Raw genomic sequence first — 25,718 nt, forward strand, 5'->3', positions numbered from 1 at the left:
GAGTAAAATTGCCGAATAGAGAAGTTCCTGAGTCAATTGAAATTTCAGACTACGAAACTGAGGAAAGTGATGTGGAAGGTGGAAGTGAAAGCAGAAAGAAAAGGACTTGGAAATCTGAATCGAATAATTCTGAACCAAAGAAAAAGTACGTGAGAAAAGCAGACTACTGGCCTGGTGGAAGATTGAGAGTCAGATTGATTAAAAAGCCAATAGAACAAGTTGAAGAAATCAGTAGTCAAAAGAGTCCTGGAAAAGAAATTGGAGTTGGAAGAAAAATAGAGGTGATATCGAGAAAAGGGAAGAGAATAATTAGACCAAACCAGAAATACAAGTCTCCTGAGTGGACTTACTTAGTGATTCCACCTGTTATTGATATATATGATAGTAGTGAAGAAGAAAACGAAATCCAAGAAATTAGTGACAATGATTGAAGTACAAATTTATTAAATTGGCATAAGGCTGAAGAAATCCTGTTAGTTGACACAAGGTCGAAGAAAACTGTCTAATAGAAGAAAACTTATGTATGACATAAGGTCGAAGAAATCTTGTTTAGGGTTATAAAAGAAAAAAATATTTTAAAAGGGGGGTGTATATAAATTTTAAAATTTATTTTTAATTTTATTTTTGAGGCTAAAACTAACCTAAAAATGCCTTACATTAAGGAGAGCACTTCAAAATGCTCTGTTTTTAAAAGATGCTGTAAGATGACTCTGGTGTGTCTGCTCATTTTAGTTCTGCTCTGGTTGGTACTAGCTGTGATTATACCTTTAGAAATGAATAGAGAATTACACAAAGTTAATTTAACAAGCAAAGCTCTGGTTAGCCAAACTAAACATAGTGCATCTGCAAAAGTAATCGATCATCAGCCTAACATTCATCAAGATAAATCAATAGGTGATTTTTCAAGTAATACTTTCACAAAGCTTTTGAGTGAATATGTAAAGGTAATGGATGCAAAGGATTGTTATGTATGCGTTAAGTTACCCGCTTCTGTTTCTGAGGGAGTAACATATAATATGCTTCCTCTCACTTATGCTGTTACATGTAGTGTATTAACTAGTTTATTTTATCAAACTGGTCGTTTAGAATATTACTATTCAAATTATGATGAGATTTTTGCTAATGTCAAGATTGATAATGCTTTAAATAAGCATAAGAAAGCTAAACAATTGAGAGAATATTTCCTTGTTACTAATGAACTCACTTATGAGTATGCTTACAAGAATAATCTAACATGTAAATTAAGTGCTGAAGGGAAGAAATTTCTGAATATGGTTGAGGAGAGAAGAGCAATTTATAAGAGAAATGAATTAGTCAAGCAGACTAAGTCATCCTTCTGGCAAAAAGAGGATGAGAAATTAAATGGCAAAATGCTTGAAAATATTGCAATTCACATAGACAAACCTGTTAGTGGAAAGCTTTGCATTAGAAGAGATAACACACTTTTTGATAATTATTTTGTAGGTGCAAGCAACTGTGAAGATACTTATCAAATTATGGGAGGTTGGGGATTTAAAGGTGGAAAAGATCCTATCTTTCCTGGAATTTATTTTGTTTGTGGTGACAAAGCCTACTACAACCTTCCAGACCATTGGTATGGAACTTGTTATGTGGGAATTGTTTTTCCTAAAGTGTTTCATGTTGACAGAGATTCAGAAGGATTATTTAAAATTCATAATTATGTAAATAGAGCTAAAAGAGAAACTTTTACTGAAGTTCTGGGAGATATTTTCCAAGCTGTAATACCTTTTGTTGGTATAACCCTAAATGCAGGGAGAATCAGAAAATTGTCCACTATAGTTGATAGATTATCAACTGACACTGCTGATGGGTTTCAATTAGTGAATGTTGAAGTTATTGCAATTAGATCCATGGTAATTCAAGATCGTCTTGCTTTAGACATACTCCTAGCAAAGGAGGGAGGAGTCTGTGGCATTTTACATGTCCAACATTGCTGTACATATATACCGGATGAAAGTAAAAATATTGAAATGTATATTAAGAATATTACACAAATGCATTCTGAAATAATTCCTTTAGAAGAAGAAGATTTTACTGGGAAACTTTCAAATAGGTTTCAAGCAATTAAAAACTGGTTTCATAATATCGGAAGTTCAATTCTTGGCAAGATTCTGGCACCTTTGATTATAATTATATTTATTTTTATTTTGACTAAAGTAGGTTGTCTGTTGCATAAAAGAAAGAAGCATTTAAGAGAAAAGAAGAGAATTTATAAACTCAGAAAAGAAGAGGAAAGGGAGATTGAGTTGCAGGAGTTACATAGAGAGCGTCATGTTAATTGTAAAGATTATGCTGAAACAGACTTTTAGGTTTACTAATACAATGAATTTGAATCGATTTCTTATAAATTAAATTTACCAAAATTTTGAGTGCTGGTGTGGTGATTTGTTAATCACCAGATGAGGGAGTTGATGGAGCGAGATAGAAAACAAAATTTTGTTTAAACTCGCAAAGTCACATTTCCATAACATGAATAAAATTATTAATGATTTGTGATATGTCGTACTAATACAACCTAGATTAAACTTTACACGTGGGGGGACTAACATGTGTGCTCATAAACGTGCATAAATGTTGCATCTTTTTGTTCGTGCAAAATAATAAAATAATTTATTGTTTTCGTTTTTGTCATTACTAACTGCTGCATATTTAAAATAAGCATGTGCTTGTTTTGCTTTTTCTTGTCTGTGTGATGTCATTTCTACTATTCTAGGTGCATATGGGTCTCATAGAAAAACGGAGACTGGTAAATATAAACGCTGCTTTATTTGTTTGCAATGGCTAGGTAACATTTTGATTAATCGGGTGGGTTAATTATTTAGTAAACCATGGGGTGGATACAGAATATACTTTATTTCTTACATTAATACTTTTCTTGTGTTTGTTTTATACTAGAAATCATAAGTTGCCTGCTTTTGAGGCCTAGCTATTTGAGCCGCAAAATGAGAGTTGAACTATAATTCTGCAGAAAGTCACGAGACGCCCATTCTGAATTAAAACGTTTATTGAAGCTGCATTCACAAAGCAAAAACTGATGAGCTGACATCATTCTGTCGGACATGGCCAAGGTCGAAAGTGAACTTTTTGTCAGTCCTTAACTTGGCATCCGCGGAAGTTGCACCGTAAGACTATGGAAGCTGCGAGGATGACTTAAAACAAAGTTGCAATCGCAGGAAGCCTCTGGCTTCACGTGGAAGAGACAATGGTCTTTGTAAGACATGATTTTGTGGAACTTTTTAAGAATCGGGTGACATGTCACTTGTCACTCTCAGCCAATGGGACGTCGAGTATTTCTGAAAACTTTCCTTTGCTAGTTTAGTTAGCGTAGAAAGGTATAAAAAGTCATGCCCTTAGGGTTGGGCTGGCTGCTGCTTTCTGACTTTCCGATGAGGGTGATGTGCTGCTGGACTTTGCGTGGAGCACGTAAGAATCCTCAAAGAACTTTACTTTAATTTCTGTCTATTTAGCTCAGTTAGGGAAATAGATTTTAGAAATGCTAAACTTTATATAATTTCTTTAAACTGATTCAATTGCTTAAATTGTACTTTTCTTATTTCTTACCATCATGCTTGCTTTATTGCAAATAAATTTCATTTATAAGACTTACAACATATATACCATAATTTAGAAAATAAAATCTTACTTTTAACAAACAAGCTGGTCTTGGTTATTTAGAAGTATAGGTTACCATTAGCTAGATCACGTCGCCTATGGTGGTCGTTTAAATGGTTGAGTTTTATTCTAATGACAATATTCTTTCTGCAAATGTATAAAAATGTATATATTGTGTAGATAATGTGTATATAGATTTATTCTGACCACCTGATTCAGTAGGCCCAAAATATATCAGGTTCATAAATGGGTCCATGTTTAGTATAGAATTTTGTTTATAGGTTATGAAGTTGGGTAGCGTAGTTTATGATATATTTTCTATAGCCCGCTGGATCATGCTGCAATGGGGTGGCTGCTTCTCAGGGCAAAAAGAGGCCTCAAAGCACGAGACTTTCATGATGAAGGCGTCTTCGAAGGGGCTGAAAGCCGGCTGGCGGCTCCCATCCGTGGGCGATTTAGATTTCCGACTGCATTTTTTTTTTATTGTAAGTAAATAAACATGTCTTGGGACTGCGACAAGTCACATTAAGGCACCTAAATTGGTAGGTATCCTAGCATTGGAACAGATCTCAAGCCATGCAGGACCAGCACCATGTTTTAAAACTTTTCTTCAAGTTTTTTTTATATAGAGGCCGTTCGTAAATCTGCGAGAGGTCATTGTAACATCTAGTCCCCGTTACCCGCAGCTGTAACCACCCAATGCAATTTGAATATCACGTTTATTTTCGATTCCAATAGCAATTATGTTTTGGCTCAGCTCTCGCCTCAGCACCACAATGCTTGCCAGACCCTTGGCTCGGCCACCTCTACTCGGTGCCCACAGCCTCTGAAAAGTCACGCAGTTACTGCATCTCTCCCCATCTCTGCCAGAATCGTGTGACAGGAGCAGGTTTGAGAGGGCTACACAATTATTATTATTTTTTTTTAAACCAGGGTTATGATTGATATATGCTATGCTACCCACCAGCAACGTCCAGTGCACTCCAAACTCTTTGGCAGCCGCCTACTGGTGCATTGCTGTGAAAGTGTTTACACACCATTCACTTCACCACCACTTATCTATTTGTTGAGTCGGTGTTGAGACTCGAACCTGGGTCCTCCGCTCCAGACCCCAGTTGGCCGCTCGGAGTAATGCGCTGACAACGCTCTCATCCACGGTCTCCTTACACTTACAAATTATGGCATGCGGTATCTTGCACCCGGAAGTACTGTTATTAGTTGCGGACAAAACACGAGCAAAGCAATAATGGGTAACTGACGGTCAGCTGGATTTTCTGAGGTACTGGACACCGTATGTTCAGCACAATTCGGGCACGGTTCCTTTAGAGCCCTCAAAGTAACGGAGTGTGCTGTAGTTAGATGTAGCACCTAGAAAAGCCCGCCCGGCACTATAGCACTACTGGACTTGTTGGAGGTTTCACAACACAGTACGCCTCGACAGTGAATTAAGACGAATCTTATGACCAGTATTGCATGCGTGAAATTAGACTAGATTACCAGCTAGGGTGACCAACTGGCATTGGTGCAAATTCAGGACGGTGAGTGTAAAAATTCAGGACAAGGGGTCAAAATTCAGGACACAAATTCAGGACAGGAGGTCAAAATTCAGGACAAAACTTCAGGACAATAGGTACGTTTTACAGACACATCAGAGGTCGCGCAATAGTATATAAGTAAGTGCAGCCATTTCCAAACATTCAACCATTTGCAAACCTATCCATCATGTATCCTTCCATCTATCATTTCACTCATCCATCCCTTCATCCATCCCCTCATCCATCCTTTCACTCTCCTTTATCCATCCATCCATCCATCCACCCTTTCACCCTATCCATCTGTACACTTATCCATCCACTCTTCATCCCATCCATCCATTCACGCATCCATTCAGCCATTTACCCTTTCACCAATCCAGCCATCCTTTCACTTACTAATCCTTCCACCCATCCACTCTTTTAGTCATCCATCCATCCTCCCTTTCTCTCTCCATCGACCCTTTCACTTAGCCATCCTTCCTTCCATCCATCCATCCCCCCACCCATCCATCCACTCATCCACTCATGAATCCATCCATTGACCCCATCACTCATCCATCTATCATTTCACTCCTTCACATATCTATTCATCCTTTTGTCCATCTACCCTCCCTTTCACTCACTCATCCATCCTTACATCCACCCTTTCACTCATACGTCCATTCATTCACCCTTGCACTTATCAATCCATCAATCCATCCATCATTTCACTCATCCACCCACCCACCCATCATCCACCCAACCATCCACCCACCCATCCATCCTTTCACCCACCCACCATCCAATCCACTGATCCATCCTTTCACCCACCCACCATCCACCCACCCACTCATCCATCCTTTCACCCAACCCATCATCCATCCATCCACCCTTCCCCTCATCATCCATCCTTTCACCCACCCCCTCATCATCCATCCATCCATCCATCCCCTCATCATCCATCCTTCCCCTCATCATCCATCCTTCCCCTCATCATCCATCCATCCTTTCACCCACCCATCCATCCATCCATCCTCCCCCTCCATCCATCCCCTCACCCATCCAGCCATCCCCTCACCCATCCAGCCATCCCATCATCCATCCATCCTTTCCCTCATCCATCCATCCTTCCTTCCCCTCATCCATCCATCCTTCCCCTCATCCATCCATCCCCTCATCCATCCTTCCCCTCATCCATCCTTCCTTTCATCCATCATCCATCCTTCCCCCTCATCATCATCCTTTCACCCACCCATCCATCCTTCCCCTCCATCCATCCCCTCACCTATCCATCCATCCCCTCATCCATCCATCCATCCATCCATCCCCTCATCCATCCATCCATCCCCTCATCCATCCATCCTTTCCCTCATCCATCCATCCTTCCTTCCCCTCATCCATCCATCCCCTCATCCAACCATCCTTTCATCCAACATCCATCCTTCCCCTCACCCATCCATCCATCCATCCATCCATCCATCCCATACATGTATCCTTCCATCCATCCCATACATGTATCCTTCCCCTCATCCATCCTTCCCCTCCATCCATCCATCCATCCTTCCCCTCCATCCATCCCCTCATCCGTCCATCCTTCCCCTCATCAGTCCATCCTTCCCCTCATCCGTCCATCCTTCCCCTCATCCGTCCATCCTTCCCCTCATCCGTCCATCCTTCCCCTCATCCGTCCATCCTTCCTTCCCCTCATCCATCCATCCTTCCCTCATCCATCCATCCTTCCCCTCATCCATCCATCCTTCCCCTCATCCATCCTTCCTTCCTTTCATCCATCATCCATCCTTCCCCTCATCCATCCTTCCTTTCATCCATCCTTTCCCTCACCCATCCATCCATCCTTCCCCTCATCCATCCTTCCTTTCATCCATCATCCATCCTTCCCCTCACCCATCCATCCATCCCATCCATTTATCCTCTCCCTCATCCATCCATCCCCTCCATCCATCATCCTTCTCCTCATCCATCATCCAGCTACCCTTCCACCCATACATCCAGCTATTTACATTTTCTCTCCATCCTTCCCCTCACTCATCAATCCATCCATCCTCTCTCATTATCCATTTATTCAATCTTTCATTCATCCATTCACCCTTTCACTAATTCATCCAGCCATTCACTCATCCCTTCACTTACTTACTCGCCCACCTTTCCATATTAATTTTGAGCTGAGCCCTTTTGAGAAGAGGCCCATCAAGAATGTCACCCTCGCTGCAGGAGCCATTCCAGGACTGGGACAGAAGCCACCCAGGGCGGAGACAGGATCCACCACAGGGGGGACAGGAGCCAGCACAGGCGGGGGGAACAGGAGCCATCACAGGAGGGGGAACAGGATCCACCAGGGTGGGCACAGGGGTGGGCACGCAGTAATCTAGTATCATCTTGGGCTCCTTGCCCCCTTCTGCACAAGACAACGAGATGACAGGCTCTCTGTCCAAAACGCCATCCCCCACTGTGATGTACAGTACTTACAGGAGATACTCTAAGAGAACTGATTGAACTGATTGTCCTCCATACTTTGTTAATCAGTGTGGTTGCGATTGTGCCATTTCTTAATTTTATTACACTATAGACTGCGTGTTTGAAGAACCGAGGTTTGCTTACAATCTAGTGACAGTAATTAAGCTCGGTGAAGAGAAGCACATGCTGCCTTGGTGTAATCAGGGGTGTAATCTGGCCGAGTCTAGGATGTTTGGGGCCCTGGGTAGAAATGGAATGTGTGAGCCCCCCTCTAAATAGCAGAGACATGACACATTCAGGGCTGTTTGCATGTGAATAGATGTCGCTGCTCCTAAACCTGCAGCCCCTCCCTCTCAGTCACCTTCGAAGCACCTCTTGACAGGTCATCAAGGGCTGGAGGTGTGAGGGGTGCCACCCCACTGCGCCTCTACAATGCTGCTGAGTATCTGAGCTTTGATACAGCATCGGAGTCAAGAAGGGAGGTGGGGGCAAGCTGTGCCGGCTTTAGGGTGAGGGTGAGGCAACCGGCGCCCTGTTAAAATGACGGACAAATGGCGTCCGTTAAAGAATCCTTCACGGACAACGGACAGACGGCCGAAATTACGGACTGTCCGTGAAATTTACGGACGGTTGGTCACCCTATTACCAGCGCCTGACGAGACTAAGCTTAGTACGAAGCGGAACTACATTCAATACCATGCCCCAACCCCAGTCTATTTTTGTTACGTGGGGCTTCAAAAGTCCAACCCCACGTAACTCTGAAAACTAGCGCCATTGACTTGGGCCTCTGCCCGCTCTGTGACCATCACCGGCTTTTATGTATCTCCGCCCGCTTACCTGTGTGGTACGGGCCTGACCTAGCCAGTCCACCAGCTCAGCCCATCCCTGCTGCTGCCTCTGGTAAGCCGAGCTCTTCTTCCTGGGGATTACTTTGCAGGCACCCTCTACTGCAATGGTGGCAACCACGTTCGTGATCAGCTTTCAGCAGGCAGGCGGCAGGCTCCCATGAATGCCTAAGCTTGGGGTAAACGGTCCGTTCTCACCACCACTGGGCTCCTACCTCTTGGATGTTCGGTGAACATGAGCAGCGTGCTCCACTCACGCTGCTGCCCGCTCTTCCTTCACGCCCGCGTCTATCTGGCCTGCACGTATTTCCACAACGATCCGACTGCGAGTGCCTCTCACAAAAAGTTGTTCAGCGCTCCGCCCCCAGCTTCCCAAAGTAACCTGTGCTGGGATGGTGGTGCACTTACAGCCCCACATTGTCCCCTCCTGGCACGTGGCGGCGTACCCCCATTGGAGGGGTTCAAAACATCACCCGGCCACCTATTGGCTAGGTATTTTTGCTCCACTTTTGGCACTCGCTCTTTCCGGGGAGTGGTAGCCTCCCCCTTTGTGGGGCACACTGCAGCACCCCAAACCGGTTTTCCTGAGTCCCTGGCGGCCGTTATGGCGCCGACCCGTTATGCACCCTTTGAGGGTGGCCTCTGCTACAACCTGTAATGCTATATCGGCTTTGAGTTCCTCCCTCTCATACCCCATTCAGAGTATGAATGGGCATTTTACAACCAATCATTCTATATAAGCTGCATGCAGAAGAGCATTCCCCTCCCAAAGCAGCAATGACCAACCCATTGGAACAGGCATTCTTCAACCAGCCAGCTATATGACATAGTCCCGCGGGAGCTACAGGGAGGCCAAGTTACTGCATATGCTCAGAGGATTCCACCCAGGAGTGGCAATCTAGAAATACATAAATATGAGCAGTATACAGTTAGCAGTGAAATTTGCTCGGAGGCATGAACTGAGGAGGAGCTATAGAGCAACCCATATAAATTGGCATTACACTACCCGGTCGGGCAATATGGTCCACAGAATCCTAACCTTCCTGCCTTCACCAGGCTAACGAATGGCAGCAACCCAAAGTAGTTCTCCATAAAATGAGTATTATAGTCAGCCATATTATATGTTCTGAAGAGCCCACTGTACGCAGAGAACCAACTGACTTTACACATATGTGGATCTCTAGGGACCAACCAGTACCAGTGAAAACACAACACATTGGTGTGGGTGGCAATAAGGAACCAAGAGAGAGGAATGCATTTAAGTTACAGCACAACCAGGGAGGACTAGCGACATGTCTCAAGAAAGGGGTAAGAGTAGTCAAGGTAACTTAAAGGCCGAATGCCCAAAAACTCACTTATGCAGTACAATGATGAACATGCAAAATAGCTCATATACTTCAGAGTACAATCAAAGCAACTGCAGAAATGTAATTAACTTTCAGTCTGTGCTATAAATAATCGCAGATTGCACTGTGCAAAAGCACTGCAGTAGGGCAAGATCAAAACACTTTCGGTTGGAGAGGAGTTAAAGATGGCTGCCTGAAGTTAATTGTGTTTGTCTGGTAGAATTCAAAGACCTACAGTTTGTTCCACACTCTTTGCCCTATAGGGACAAAGTACCATCTCAAGATGGCTGCCTGTTCCTTATCCGGGGAGGGCAGGCCTGGCCGGGAAGGAAAACAAAGTCATGTAACAATGTGGCCATGTAAAGTACAGGCTGAAAAAGTTATGACTTAACTGAAAAGACTGAAAAACTACTGCTTACTTAGGCCACTTATTAGATAGCTTTACAAGAACTCATAGTCCCTTTTACAACAGCAAAAAACAAGCCAAAAGATGTCCAAAGATCTCAAAAGATAAAAGAGAACAAACCAAACCAGATGGACAGAAACAATGCTAACAGAAAACAGCACAATAAAAAAAACATAATTGAAAAATGTTTAATTACCTCCAAATTTAAAGGCATGTACCACATGGTAGCTTATTCATGGGAACAAGGGAGGTCAGCGGAATGGGTTGGTAAACAAGGGTTGGGATCTTTCACATTTTCTTTCAGTTGCAGGGGTAGGGAAGTTGGGATTTAGAGAGGTAGAGGGGAGAAAATTATGATGTGGAGTAGGCAAGAGATCGTGTGCTCTTGTGCGTCACCTGTGGTCTAAGTCTGCCTCAACAGACTTTGAACAAACACTCAACACTCAGTCACTGTTTACCTGAACTGGTCTCTAAAATATTTAGTTATATGCACCTTTCTGAAGATGATAGTTTGGCTGGTCTCCCAAAACTAACTGGACCCTCTCCCTTGTCCCAAGAAGACCATACCTTCATGATTTACTCTCCAAATGGTTGTTGATTAAGGGTCTGGCAAGAAAACAAGTTACTTACCTGTAACTGTAGTTCTCCAGTATTGGAAGCTTTCATAGATTCACATGCCTGAATCATTTCCCGTCGTCTAGACAGGAGTCCCCGGTATATAAAAAAGCAATACTTAGTTGTATAGCAAACTGAAAAGAGGCCTAGGCCCATTTCCCTTTTGCAATCCATAACTTCGTTATGTAAAGGAGACCAAACTTGTCTCTGGACCAATCAGAGCTCCTCACCCTCTAGAACACTCCTGAGAGAACCTTTTGCCCGTCAGATTTTCGCGCACTTGTGCCATAGACACCTTCTGTGCTAAATCCAAGGTGAGCCTCTCTGGGAAAGAGGGTGGGTCGCATGTGAATCTATGAAAGCTTCCAATACTGGAGAACTACAGTTACAGGTAACTTGTTTTCTTACTCCAGTATTGGAGCTTTCATAGATTCACATGCCTGAATCAGAATAGCGCGATACCAAAGGAGATGATGGACTGAGCGTTTGAGCAAATCAAACACTCACCCCCAGTCAACTGATCTGGGTTTAATCCATCACCATTCTTTAGCTCACTCCACCACCCCAGTTCAGACATGGCCATATGCAAATCAGTCTAACCCTGTGCCTCATTGGAACAGTCCAGCCGGAACTGCCAAGCCATGTCTTCCCTGGACTGAAAACAAGCATCCTGGGACCGGTTTCGGATTCATAATCCTCATCAGCCAGGCTATCTTGAATCCAGTGGTAGAGTGAGCAACTTCAGACGTTGAACATCTAAAGAATGGAGAGTTTTTTCCGCTGGCGTCGACGGTTGAGGGAAAAACCTCTTAAGGATCAACGGTTCATTTAGATGAAAATCTGTTGGTACTTTTGGAATGAATTTGGGATTAGTCCTGAGGACAATCCTGTCCTCTCTGAATTGTAGAAAAGGTTCCTGAATTGTGAGAGCTTTTATTTCCCCAACTCTCCTAGCTGAAGTGAGAGCTATGAGAAGAGTCACTTTCAAGGATAATAATTTAAGATCCGCCCTGTGAATTGTTTTGAAGGTTTGTTTCATCAACTGGGATAGAACAATGTTCAACTACAAGAGCGGTGTTGGAGGTCTTATAGGAGGGAAAATCCTAAATAATCCCTTCATGAATTGTTTTATCATTCTTTCCGACAATAGAGATGGACCTGAAGAAGTCCTCCTATATCGAGAAATTGCAGCTAAATGCACCTTAATGGAAGCATGGCCCAAACCAGATTTCGCTAGCATCAGAATATATGGGATAATTTGATGCGCCGCTGAATTCAGAGGATGGAGATTGTTTTCCTGGCACAATAAACAGAATATTTTCCGCTTAATCCTATACATTCTGTTTGTACTCTCAGCCCTGGCTTTTAATAGTATATCCCTGCATTCTGCAGAAATTTCTAATTGGTGAAATTCGCAGTATTCAGGAGCCAGGCCGCTAACCTCAGCGATTTCGGGTCTAGATGAAGCACCTGTCCCCGGGACATTGTCAAGAGTGATGGGATCGGCTGCAGACGAATTGGATGATTCTCCGACAGTAGGAGCAACTGTGTGAACCAGTGTTGCCTGGGCCACCACGGTATTACCTTGCACGGTTCCTTCTTTATCTTCATGAGCACTCGTGGCAGGAGGGGAATCGGAGGAAAGGCTTAGGCAAAGACGCCTGACCATGCCATCGAAAACACATTCCTCCAAGACCCCCTTTGGTGATGCCAGCTTGCAAAGAACCGGCATTTCTTGTTCTGGGCTCTTGCAAACTGATCCACTGTTGGAACTCCCCATTCGCCGAAGACTCTTTGTAATATGTCCTGGTTGATTTTCCACTCGTGGCAGGTCGATTTCATTCTGCCAAGAGTGTCCGCTTTGATGTTCTGAACTCCTGGAAGGTGCTCCACCTTTAGAGATATTCCGTGTTCCACAGCCCACTTCCATATCTTTTGTGCTTCCCGCAACAGGGAGAGCAATCTTGTACCTCCCTGCTTGTTGAGATAGTGCATGGCGGTTGTGTTGTCTGTTCTCACTAAAACAGACATTCCCTGAATTTTTGGTAGAAAAGCCTAGCGCCAAGCCTACTGCTCTGAGCGCCAGCAAGTTGATGTGAAGCTGTTGTTCCTGTAATTTCCATCGACTGCTGACCTGCAGATCCTAAAGGACTGCCCCCCCCCATCCTTCCAGAGATGCATCCGTGGTAATTACCAATGGAGCTGGTTTGATAAGGAAGTAAAGACCCATCAAGATGTTTCTGCTTTGGGTCCACCATGTTATTGCCTGCACTATATCCTGTGTGACTTTCACCTTGTCCCCGAAGGATCCCTTTGCCTGGTGCCATTGTAGATCCAGCTCCTCCTGCAATGGACGCATTTTTAGTCGGCAAAAAGGAATGAGAGGTATGCAAGAGGACATTGTCCCCGGGAGTGATTCGTATTTGCGTACTGAAAGACACTTTTTCCCGCAAACTCTTTGGCCAGAGTTACAAGCCCTAGTTGCCTCTCTGTGGAGGGAAATGCTTTGTTCATTAAGGTGTCCAGAATCGCCCCTAGGAATGTGATCTTTCTTGAAGGCTGAAGGGATGATTTTTCCATATTCAAAGTCAGTCCCAGTTAGGCAAACAACTGTATGCATGCCATAGTTGAAGCCTGAGCTGAAGTTTCCTATGGTGCTTTTATCAACCAATCGCCCAGGTATGAATGAATGAATGAATGAATGATAACATTTTTAAAGCGCAGGCTTTCACTCCAATGGACATCTTGGCACTAGGGGTGGGTGTCAGAGGAGAGTGTTCTCCAAGGTCGCTGTGAAATTAGATGAGAGAAAGGGCCAGACTATCTGGAACTGTGAAAATCCAGGCTTTCAATTTTTTCTTAAAGATAGATTCAGACTGTGTTAGTCTCAAGTACGTTGGTAAACAGTTCCAGGCTTTGTCCCTAGTACAGCCATGGATTTTCCTCCTCTGGACTTCAAACGGAAATGGAGGGGGCGTACTAGCCGATTTTCCTTAGAGGATCTCAAGGTGCGAGCTGGTACATAGACTTTCAATCTGGATCTAAGGTACTTGGGGCCATTTTGTTTTACAGCTCTAAAGATGATCACAATGATTTTAAAGAGAATTTTCTTGTGTATAGGTAACCAGTGGAGGATATGAAGAGCCTCAGAGGCAGAGGACCCCTTTGGTAAATTCAATACCATTCGGGCAGCTGCATTTTGAACAGTCTGCAGCTTTTTTAGAGTACTCTTATTAATGCCTGCATAGAGACTGTTGCAGTAATCCAGTCACAATAGAATCATAGCCACTGCCATGGACTTGCGAGCAATGGCAGGCAGGAGATCAAGAAATTTTTTCAAAGTTCTTATCCAATAAAAACAAGTTCTTGCAACCGACAGGGCCTGCTGGTGGAAAGAAAGGGAGGTATCAAAACGTACTCCTAATTTTTTTGCAGTGTCCACCGTATTAAGGCGTGGGGCTGTGTCTGTTGGCCACCACATTTTGGGTGAGAAAATGTTACATTTTCCAAACAGCAGAATCTTCGTCTTTTGGCTGTTACATTTTAGGTGATTGGTCTTCATCCATTCGAATACAGCCGAAAAACACTGTTGGAAATTTTCTTCGGCTACTGTGGATTCTTTGTCCAGGGTAAGAATGAGCTGTGTATCGTCAGCGTAAGATACAGTCTTGATGTCAAAAGATGATATTAGCTCAAGCAGGGGCACCATATAAATGTTAAACAGTGTAGGCCTCAAAATAGAGCCCTGAGGCACACCCGAGTGCAGCTGCTACTCTGTTGAAGTATAGTTGCCAAGTGTAACAGATTGTCTTCCGTTATCCAAAAATGATGTTAACCAGGGCAGTGCCCTCTGTGAAAACCCTACTCTTCCCAACTGTTTACGCAAGGCAGCATGGGAGACAGTATCAGCACTGCCATCTTTCCCTGATCCAATGCGAATTTTGGCGACTCCGCAGTGTGTAGTAGCGCTGATTCTGTTGAAAACCCAGCCCTGAAACCTGATTGCCTGGTGTGTAGCACATTGTTTAGTGACAGAAAGTCATTTACAAGTTTCTCCGTTATCTTACTTAAACAAGGCAATAAAGAAATAGGTCTAAGATTAGTCAGAGTGGTAGGGTCCGCAAGATGTTTCTTTTGAAGAGGTTTAACCGAAGCAACTTTCCAACTGTCTGGTACTACTGCCTGTCTAAGTGAAGTTGATCATTTGATTAATCATAGGATTAACAGTATCGATCAGCGCATGTAGAATCTTTGGGGGGGGGCAGGGATCGCTTGGAGAGCCAGATTTACATGTTAAGATGGTCTGTCTGGATTGTTCAAGGGTGATCTCATTAAAATGATTCAACAATGGTCTATTTCCTGGATTATGATTTGACTATTCAGTAGATGGGGTATCTGTTGTGAAATCCTTTTTAAGGTCACTGATCTTGTTATCGAAATATTCCGCTATCTGATCACATAGTTGTTGTGATGGGGGAATTTCCTGGTTAAAAATCTTAGGATGGGTGAAAGATTGGACAATTTTAAAAATCATTTTTTGATCAAAACGATGCCTGCTTAATAAGATTAGTATAATGAGCTTTCTTTTCGTATTTGATCATCCTGTGATATTCTTTCAGTGCTGTTCTGAAGATAGTGAGATCATTATTGTTATATTGCACCCTCCATTTACGCTCAAGATTCCTGCATTTGCCTTGTAGCTCTTTAAGCTGAGGGGTGAACCATGGGCGGAGGTTTTCCCCTGAGAGGCTCTACTACAACTGACCACCGGGGCCATTTTGTTGGCTAACACAGTCAGCCAGTCATTGAAGATGCCTGTATCAATAACCGGATCTCCTGTTAGTGTGGGTTTACTTGATTCTGCCAACATATGAAGATTAGAATTTGATAACATATTTATCCATTTTCTATTAGTAGTTTTACAAAGTTGCTCGGGATTTTGTTTGGCTGCATGGGAAGTACTATCTGCAATCCTAAAAGGGATGTACTTATGGTCAGACCATGCAAGTGTGGTATGGGCATCCACTGTAAGTTTAGTAAAGTTTGTACAGATTCCAGCCTTATGTGTAGGGTCAGATATCAACTGCTTTAATCCTAATGTTTCTATTGTTTCCAATTTTTTTTTTTAGAGGTTGGAGAGTTATCGGTTTCTAAGTAGAGGTTAAAATCCCCTAGTATAGTGAAATTAGAATATCTGACAATCAAGGCACTAAGACTATCAGCAAAAGTATCTACAAAGTCAGAGCTTGCCCATGGGGGCCGGTAGACCAGGGCTCCTGCAAAAACCACTGAGCTGGATAGTTGGAAGCAAAAGCCCAAACTTCCAGCTCCCTTAATCTCCAGGATATCAAATGTTAAGCATTTTATGGAGTCCTTGTAGATAATTGCTAGCCCTCCCCCCCTCCTTAAAGGTCTGTCTCTTCTGGACATGGTATAACCTGGGGGGAGAGACTAAACAATGTCAGGGATAGACCATTCTTTTAGCCATGTTTCTGTGACAAAAAGGCCATCTAGATTAAGATTCAGAGCTAAATCATGAATGTGCATGGCAAGTTTTCCTAGTGACCTAACATTCACCAATCCACAACAGAAAGGTAAGATTCAAATTTGGATTAATTTTGTGGATATTGCCAGGAATAGAGATAGTATTGGCATCTAAACTAAATTCAAAATGACAATTTATGCAGGATGCTGAGCCTGTTATTTTGTCTGGGTGGAAGTGATGATGGCAGTCACTGGCTGGCATATTAAAAGCCCTTAATGCCTCACCAGAGTAACGATAGTTTTGTCCATGACCGGCAGCATATCTGGCCCTGGCCGCGTTCGGGCACAGATGGGCTTGCCTTAGGCACGCCAGCGGCGCGCCCGCTGCGCGCGCCCGGCTCAGCATGTGGAATTTATTGCTGGCCGGAAGGAGATCAACGCGCTATGCTCCTCCCACCGGAACACCTGAGGTGGGGAGGAGTGTCTGGGAGGCCCTGCCGCACAATCGGAATAACCGCGGCGGACCGAGTGCACCAGAAAAGTTAAGAATTCAGCAAGCGTTTGTACATTAACATTTCATTTCAATAATAAAATTGTGACAGTATATATAAAAGGAGCCCAACTGCGAGTCCCGTCCCCAGTGCAAAGTGCGAATGGGTGAAAAGATAGCAGCAATGTAATTCTCAAAGGATTTAACAATTAGCAGCACATAGTTTTAAAAGAAGATAAAAACACCATAAAAACTAACGTTAAAGGCAGACCCTTCATACTTGGTGTTTTCGTTTTCTGAGAAAGGCTACCACTGGCGCCAGACATTTCATAAAAATTCTCAGGGCAGACTTGAGGCCAAATGGCAGCACTTTGAACTGGTAATGTTCTCCGGCCACTGTAAACCGAAGATACTTTCTGTGGGAAGGATGAATGGGGATATGAAAATATGCATCTTGCAAGTCTAGGGTGGTCATATGATCCCCTGGGTTTAAGAGCAGCAGAATGTCTTGGAGGGTCACCATCCGGAAAGACTACTTCTTGAGGTAAGTATTCAGAGATCTTAGGTCTAGTATTAGACGCCATTGGGGAGCATTCTTCCGGACCAGGAAGAAACGGGAATAAAGTCCCTTCCCTTTCTGGGAGATCGGCATCGGTTCTATTGCTCCCTTTAGCAGCATTGTCTGAATCTCCCGGCGCATTTGAGATAAATGTTTGATCTCTTGACCTGTAGGCGGAGTCTAAGGGGGGAATTGAAGAAATTCTAGAGTATGTCCAAATTGTATGATACTGAGGACCCATTTGTCTGTTGTTATTTTCTGCCAATGATGTAGATGGGAAGTAACTCTTCCACCCAGGGGAACTTGCGGAGGGGAAGGAATACATGAAGATGGATACCGGAAGGTTGTCATTGCCTTCTATTATTGTCTTTTCATTCACGACCTCCTTGTCCTCTAGGAGCATACTTAGCTTAGCTCCCTGACTGCCTCTGCCCGTAATGTTGATGGTATTGTTGTGATGATGATGAATAAGAGGGTATCTTCCGTGTTGGTAACCCCCTCTATAGGATGGTTTGCCTCTTCCTCGGGCGCCTCAAAAGGGCACCGTACGGTATTGCAATGTACTAAGGGCCTTCGCCGTATCTGTATCCTTCTTGATACCCTGAAGGGCCTAATCTAGTTGCCTTCCAAACAAATCTTCTCCGTTGAATGGTAGATCTAGAATTTTATTTTGGACCTACGGTCCAAAGGAAGTCACTCTTAACCAACCTTGGGGTCGCAGGGCTGCCGCACCTCCAAGGGAGCGAAAAGCTGTGGTCGCCATGTCCTTCGTTCAGTCAATGACTTCAGCCAAAGTCCTCTTCCCCTCCTGAAGAACTTTTTTTCGCTTCTCGTCTATTGTCTTCGACAATGAGGTCCATGTATGGAGCCATATCACACCACATCTGTCTGTCGTACCTGCCCAGAATGGCAAGGGCATTCGCTGCTTTAACGAGGAGAGTCGACATGGAGGAAAACCTCTTTCCCGCATTGTCTAAACGTTTACTCTCTCTGTCAGGAGGTGCAGATATAGGCACCAATGGATCCTTAGATTTCTGGTGCGCCGTTTGAGAAATTACTGAATTCGGCTTAGGATTCTTCCATCTAGCTACACCTTGGTTACTCTATTTAGGATGGCCACAGACCGATAGATAATTCTATATTCATGGTTTTAGGCACTTGTGTCAAATCTTCGTGGATTGTGGATGTTATGCGATACGGCATTTGTATGCTATCCAACGATAAGAGAACTAGTTGAAATAAATTTCCTTCTTGGCAAAATGTAAGTAAACATAAAGGCAGCAGGAATGAGGGTTATAAGGGGTCTATCTTATATACTTCATGTTAACTATTTTCATGGTGTTTGGTGAAGGTGTTGTAACTATCTTGGTCAGCTGACCGTGGATAATTTCAACTATAACTCCTCTTCTTCCCCCCGCCCCCCTTTTTTTGACTAATTTCTACAGAGTGCCAAAATTGCTATTATGATGATCTTTGGCTTTTTCTGTTTATATCTAAATCCTCTAAAACTTTGTTCTAGGAATACATGTGATTTGGGGTTAGGATATATATTTTGCAGTCACACATGGATGTCTGTGTTGAGCCCTGCAAGAAAATTTTATTTAGTTTTGCTTTTTTGAATTGTTGGGTACAATGGTGGTGACAATTTTTATATATTTATAGGTCCCCTGGGAAGTAAAAGAGTATATCTGGAAAGGTCCTGAAGGTGGTTTCTTACAGCGTCAAACCCACCGAAAAGCGCGCCGACCTAGTGCGGAGTCTCGTGTTTCACACTGAGATCATATAGTGGCAGAGGCTCTATCTTTTGTCCTATAAAATTCTTCTGTGTACAGATATTGTGTGAATGTAGTGGATGTAAGATTGGTTGGAATGGAATGGAATGATTGATGTATGATTGTATGTACTCCAGGGGTATTTTGTTGTATATACTGGTTTTGATATTTTCTATAACTAACTTTGTATTGAGTTTATTTGGACAGAAATACTTTCATGATTATGAATTGTTTTTCATGTATGTGTTTTTAATATAAATCAGATGAAATAATGTGGTAAAAAAGAAATATCCTTTGATAAAAATGAATAATGAAATAAGTAAGAGAGATAAGTGCATTGAAAAAATAAAAAAAGCACAATGAGATGATATTTGTCTTCACTGTTGAACTTGTAAAAATTGATATATGAAGAATTTGAGCAATTTTCTTTGGTAAAGTATAATGGTCAATGAGGGAATACCTTATAGTACTACTGTTGTCGATGCCGTTGTCAACACCAGGCGTAGAGCGCTATCCGTCATCCACGACATAGTAACCGCCCGACGACGCCGTCGTCACAGTCGTTGTCACTGCTACTGTCGTCGATGCAGTTGTCTATGTTACCGGCATCGACGCCATCGTCGACAGAGAAAACACCGCAGTAGGCAATGATGGTGACTTTGATAATTTCTTTACCTCCATCTTCGTAGTCGATGATGATGGTTTTTACATCGACAACCCCGCCGACGATGCAGGTTTTTCCTCAGGAGGCATAGAAGACTGCTTTCTGAAGGGAACTGAAGATGAAAGAACAAAGTTCCTCAAAAAAGTTGATAATAGCAGAGTTTGAGCAGAGCTCAAAGGAGACTCCCTTGCACAACGTGCGGTACAAAATCTGAGGGGCAAAAGGTTCTCTCAGGAGTGTTTTAGAAGGTGAGGAGCTCTGATTGGTCCAGAGGCCAGTTTGGTCACTTTTATAGAACGAAGGTTATGGGTTGCAAAAGTGAAATGGGCCTAGGCCTCTTTTCAGTTTGCTATCCAACTAAGCATTGCTTTTTTATATACCGGAGACTCCAGTCTCGACGACGGGGAATGATTCAGGCATGTGTATCTACAAAAGCCCCAATACTGGAGTAATTTGGTATTCACATAGATCTGGTCATAGCTTAGAAAGGGGCAGCTTCAGCAAATAATTGGGATCTTCCAAACCCTTTGTGCGTAAGACATTAAGCCTGATGCAACCCTTATTCAGCACTATCTGCAGCGTCTGTCATCCTTTCCGGTGACCTGCCTCCATCACTGATCAGTAGTCCAAAGAGTCAATTCTGGAGACCTACACCGAACGTTTTATTTGTAGGATAAGTTAAAGTTTTCAGTGGCTACTCAGCAAGGAATTGCCCTCAGACAAGTGTGCTAAGGATAAGCTCGAAGTCTAACTTGATATTGAGATTTCTGACTTTGTCTGGGATGGGCTATTTAGATAGGGTTGTGATGTTGCCGTCTGGGCTGCCCAATAGTACAATTAAGAATGGACCCACATTATAATTAGTAGAATGCAAGTACTTTAAACAATTCTTTTATTTAAAAAAAATGGTGTTTCAGTGGTATCTGCACACGCTCACTAGTCAAACCTTCATGGTAAAGCAGGATAATCATTGGCATCGCTTTTAAAAGAACACAACAGAAACTCCGTTCTAGTATAATTTTCTTTAGAATAAAACAAACTGTGCTGGTATATCAATGGCTACGGCAGTGGATCATAGATTAAATGATTTACCTTCATTGTTGCGGCTGGATTTGTCAATACCACTTTCTTTCATCAGTGCTCTTATTGACTGTAGCTGTGTCATTATTTCCTGTCTCTGACCCGTGGCCAACGCATTAACACTACAACAAAATGACCACAAATTCTAAACAAATGAAGTCGAAATCAGAATTGCTCTAGCTCAGTTAAACATATGATACATTATTAATGCAACAATTGCAAAACAATGAAAATGAAGCGTGGTTTGTGTTTCTATTGTAGCACTACTGCGTGATCAGTACTATGAAGGTCCAACACTTTAACTAGAGTTTGTCATGTTTATTAGTTAAATAGGAGTTCACACGGCAAGCCTCTATTGCCCCACACCAGAAAAGGTCTGGTGGGCTTCTTTCGTGTGTTTAAAATATTTTATTTCATATAAATAAAGGAACTTACAGAAAATACATCACGAGGTAAAATGAAAACCAAAAGCTAAATATTTTCAATCAAGATTTAAAAAAAGATACTAGCCAAGAAGAGCCACGAGCGGATGAAGATGTTGTTCAAGCTATCACTCCACTATTCTCTTCACACAGATGGAAAGCTGTAACACACACAACTCTGTAAATGTAGGCTGACTCTTCGTTCTAGGAGCTGCACATTTTTAAACAGAAAATGAGCAGGTGGAAAGGAACAGGGCGCCAAACGGACATTTAATAAAGAACTTATAACGTATTCAGGCATCCCTAGAAACCAACCACTTAATAACATAGTATGACAAGAGCCTTACTTCTTTCATCCATGAAATATTATTATCTCACCTTCAGTGCTGCAATACTACATTTTTAATCACAAGTAAGCCCCTTCAAAATACACAAGACCGTATTTTCCATGACATGGATTATGCGTGCTGCCCAAAATTATTAAACCAGAGTGAATATTTACCTAATTAGAAAGCTTAGGAAAGAACAGAAAATAATGCAAACAGGTTTGATGAGGATTGGTTCAATTTTATTGAGTTCTACGGTAACTCCTAATCCAGTCTTGTGAGAGGGTACGTTTGCCCCTTTAAACCTTTCACACCTCATACTCCAATCTCTTCACTGTTTTCTTTTCTCCTTCTATTATTCTCTCCATCTCAATTGTATCCGTCCATACTAATTTACAAGGAACACATAACCTGATTAGGCTATCGATATCACTTTGCGCAAGTTTTTGGGGGAAATTATTAGTTTGAGAGAAGTACCCCAGTAGATTGCTTATATAAATGGAGAATAACAAGAGGGCGAGAAGGCACCCTTGTTTTAAACCATTCATTGTGGGGATTGGACTGGTTAAGCTCCTGTCTCCCCCCATTTTCACTTTACACCACGTTGCTGTATGCAAAGATATAATTATCGTAAGTAGGTCGTGGGGGATCCCTAAACTACCTAGCTTTTCCCACAGCCTTGGCCTATCCACGCTATCAAAAGCGGTAAAAAAATCAATAAAAGCGAGGTAGACTATTTTTGACTTTTGCACTACATACTTAACAAGAACAGTCAGTAGGATAGCGATGTTATTGGTAACTGAATGTCTTGGATGGAACCCAGCCTGTGTCATAGGAATGACACTGCTAGAAAAAGCCCAGTCTTTTAGGTGGTCCAATACGTGTGCTGCGAAGATCTTTCCAGTGGTGTCTAAAAGGGTGATTTGTCTATAGTTAGTTGGGTTTGATCTAGAGGCTTTTTTTTTTTTTTTTTTAGAAGGGGGACCACAATGCCCAGTGTCTAAGCAGTGCTGAAAAATAGAAATTAAAAATTTGCTCCCGTTTTCGGAGTTTGATTGAAGAATTTTGATTGGAATGTTATTTTTTGGGCCCATTGCTGCAGATGATCTGGCAGATTTAATAAAAGCAGGGAACTGTGTAGCTGAAATGGTTAACATGCCCTGGTCAGATTAACCCTTTTGATCGGGGGACTTGCTAAAGGAGTCTTGTATTTGACTGTTAGATTTATATAGATTTAGGATATACTTCTCCCATTCAGATGGTGGAACTGGCGACGCTTGATTTGACTTTCCTATCCCCATTTTTTAAATACTATGTTACAGAATGCCTTGTTGTTTTACTGCGATGTGACTTTTTTTTTAGCTTTAATTCGTTGACTAAGTTTTTTCAACTTTCTTATTTTTTTGTGTCTTATGGTGCAGAAAAATAGGAATGGCATTCCGGTTAGTTTATTTAAGTGTACTGACTGCCTGTCTGTTCGCTTTCCATTGTGGGCTGTTTTGCCTTTTATTTTGCTAGCTGACGAGCACAAAATAATCTTTTGGGGGGAAAAAGGAACCAAGGACCAGGTTTCTTGCAGCAACACTCTACGTGGGGTACTTTCCAGGTAGAACATTATTCCCTACTCGATATTCCAGACTACAACTCTTTTGACCGCAGTATCATTGTGAATCTGTTGGACCAACAACTTCTTTGAGAGAGCTAATTGCAGGGTTAGTCAGATGTAACTGAAACCCTATCAACTGCTCCTTCGTATTGCGATAGTCTGGAGACAATTTTAGAGTATATTTGCATCCTGGTTGAGGAGTGTATAGACATTTCGAAAATGAGTGTTGAAATATTAGGGTCAACTGTCTGATCTAAATACGGCCCTTTCTAAGTAGTCTCGGTTGTCCTTATCAAAGGCTTTAGCCACTTGAAGTAGTTAAAGCATTGTCCTGCCACTTCCATAGAATCTTTGCCTAACTATTGGTAGTCCAACAGAATGGTAAACCTCTATCTGCCACATTGATCAATGACTTTTTAAGGGATGATTGCTGAGTATTAACTCACTCATAGAAGGCTTGACTGCACCAGATTAGAGGAAGAACTTGAAAACCTCAGCCACAGATGAAGCAAAGTTATGGGCAAATATTTTATAAAGGGGCATAGTGAAGCCATCAGATTCTGGGCCTTCGTTGCTCCAGTAAAACTCTTATAGCCTTTAGTTTTCCACTACTATAATCTGACTATACAGAATGTTTAGTGGCCTCCTCTACTTTTAGGAAAGATATATGCCCTTCAGTAAACAATTTTCAATCTTCCTATCCTGTCAATGGAAAGATGTGGCCCAAAGCAGTCATTTTATCGTGCTCTGTAATTTATACCTTTTTCAACAATGTATAGTAGAAGTTCACAAATTGCTATATTAATTTTTTATCATTGTGCCCAAACTCTCGCTGCTAAACTTAGCTTTGATTTTATAGGCCATTACCTTGTTTGCTTAATAACAAGTTACTTAGTGTATTTGTTTTGTGCATAGTAATCTCTTAGGGGCAGTGTTAGTTTGTGTGGCCTCATATATAATTTCTTAAATCCTTAAAAGTCCTTGTTGATCCACTCGCTTTAAGTTGTTATGTGAGGTCCATAAAGTGTCTTTAAATTTAGATTCCTCTATTATTTGATTGTGGTCCATTTAAAACTGTTCTGTACAGTGTTTTGTAAGCAGGAGACCACGCCAGATAGATTTCTTTTCAAATAGTTATTTTTGGTGGCACTAACATGATCACTAAGCAGTGGGTGTCTTAGTGCCAACCTGTTTCATTTCCAGGGCCCATTAGGTATGTCTTTTTAAAATTACAAGTGTGTTTGTAAGAATGCATAGTCACACGGTATTATGAGCCTATTGACACAGTATTGAGCCCACTTTTTGGTGTAGAAAATTAGTAAATGGTCTAGACTGGAGATTTCTTTGTGTACATTAGCACAGAACATGTAGTTCCTTACTCGTGGGTGAAGCATCAGCAGATGTGTCACAGAGGTCTAATATTCCCCAAAGAAGTAAGGGGGTGAGTGGCTCATTTGTGCCGTAGACCCATTGTGATGTGGAAGTCAATTCCTAAGACCTATGACTGAGCAAATGTGGTCACTAGGGGTGAGCAGCCACTAAGGGTGAGCGGCCTCTTTTTCGAGGATTCTTTTTATTTTCATTTAATAAAAAACAGTTCTAAACAATAACTATTAAATAACATGAGCATTTATGTATCAGAACACTAAAGACATTGCAACAACAATATGCATAATTAATGCTTTTAGTAGCTGTAGGAAACTGGGTTTTTGTTGCATATCCCCCCCACATTTTTTGCCTGGTATTTGATTCAACTTTGACTGCAGTGTACTGAGCTCCTGCTAAGAAGGTCCCCGGTACCAGTGCTCTTTCCCTAAAACCATACACTTGTTTAGCACCCTCTAGAAGTCCCTAGTAAATAATACCCTTATTAACTGGGGCCCAAGGAACTAAAGAGGGCCCCCCCAATGGGTGCAGCACGAATTGTGCCACCCTAAGGGACCCTTCACCAAATCTCATGCAGGGCTGCCATCACAGGCTGCTTTTTTGATGCAGACAACAGTGAAATTACGACCCGACACGCATCCTAGTGTTCTTTCCCTAAAACTGTACACTTGTCACCCAATTGGCAAAACCTTTAGCACCCTGTATAAGTCCCTAGTAAATGGTACCCATGGTACCTAGGGCGTGAGGTACTAAAGAGGGTCGACCAAGGACTGCAGCATAAATTGTGCCACCCCTCACCAAACTTATGCATGGCTGCCATCGCAGGCTGCGTGTTTTGATGTAGACAAAAGTGAAAACACTACCCCATACCTGTGTGGCATTTCCCCTAACACTGCATGTAGTATATGTAAGTCACTCCACAGCAGGCCCTAAGGCAGGGTGCTAAATATTACATTTGAGGGCATACCTGCATGAGCGTATGTGCCCCTGTGCTAGTCGGTTCCATCACTGCAAGTCCAAGTGAACAGGGAAGCCATTTAAGAACATGTGTGGACACTGGTAAAATAAAAAATAAAATAAAAATAAAAAAGAGTC

At 42.5% G+C, this 25,718-nt stretch overlaps 1 protein-coding gene across 1 annotated transcript in view; it reads right to left on the bottom strand.

The window, feature by feature from the left end:
* LOC144821279 (protein RIC-3-like) overlaps positions 1 to 25,718 on the bottom strand; it is a 233,901-nt gene that overhangs the window by 42,255 nt on the left and 165,928 nt on the right. Inside the window, exon 5 of the mRNA XM_078678119.1 lies at positions 20,896 to 21,005. Within this exon, the coding sequence (XP_078534245.1) occupies positions 20,896 to 21,005 (110 nt within the window). The remainder of the gene's footprint in view (positions 1 to 20,895; positions 21,006 to 25,718) is intronic.

The sequence above is a fragment of the Lissotriton helveticus genome, chromosome 1_1 (genome assembly GCF_964261635.1).
Source record: "Lissotriton helveticus chromosome 1_1, aLisHel1.1, whole genome shotgun sequence".
In the NCBI taxonomy this organism is placed as follows: Eukaryota; Metazoa; Chordata; class Amphibia; order Caudata; family Salamandridae; genus Lissotriton; species Lissotriton helveticus.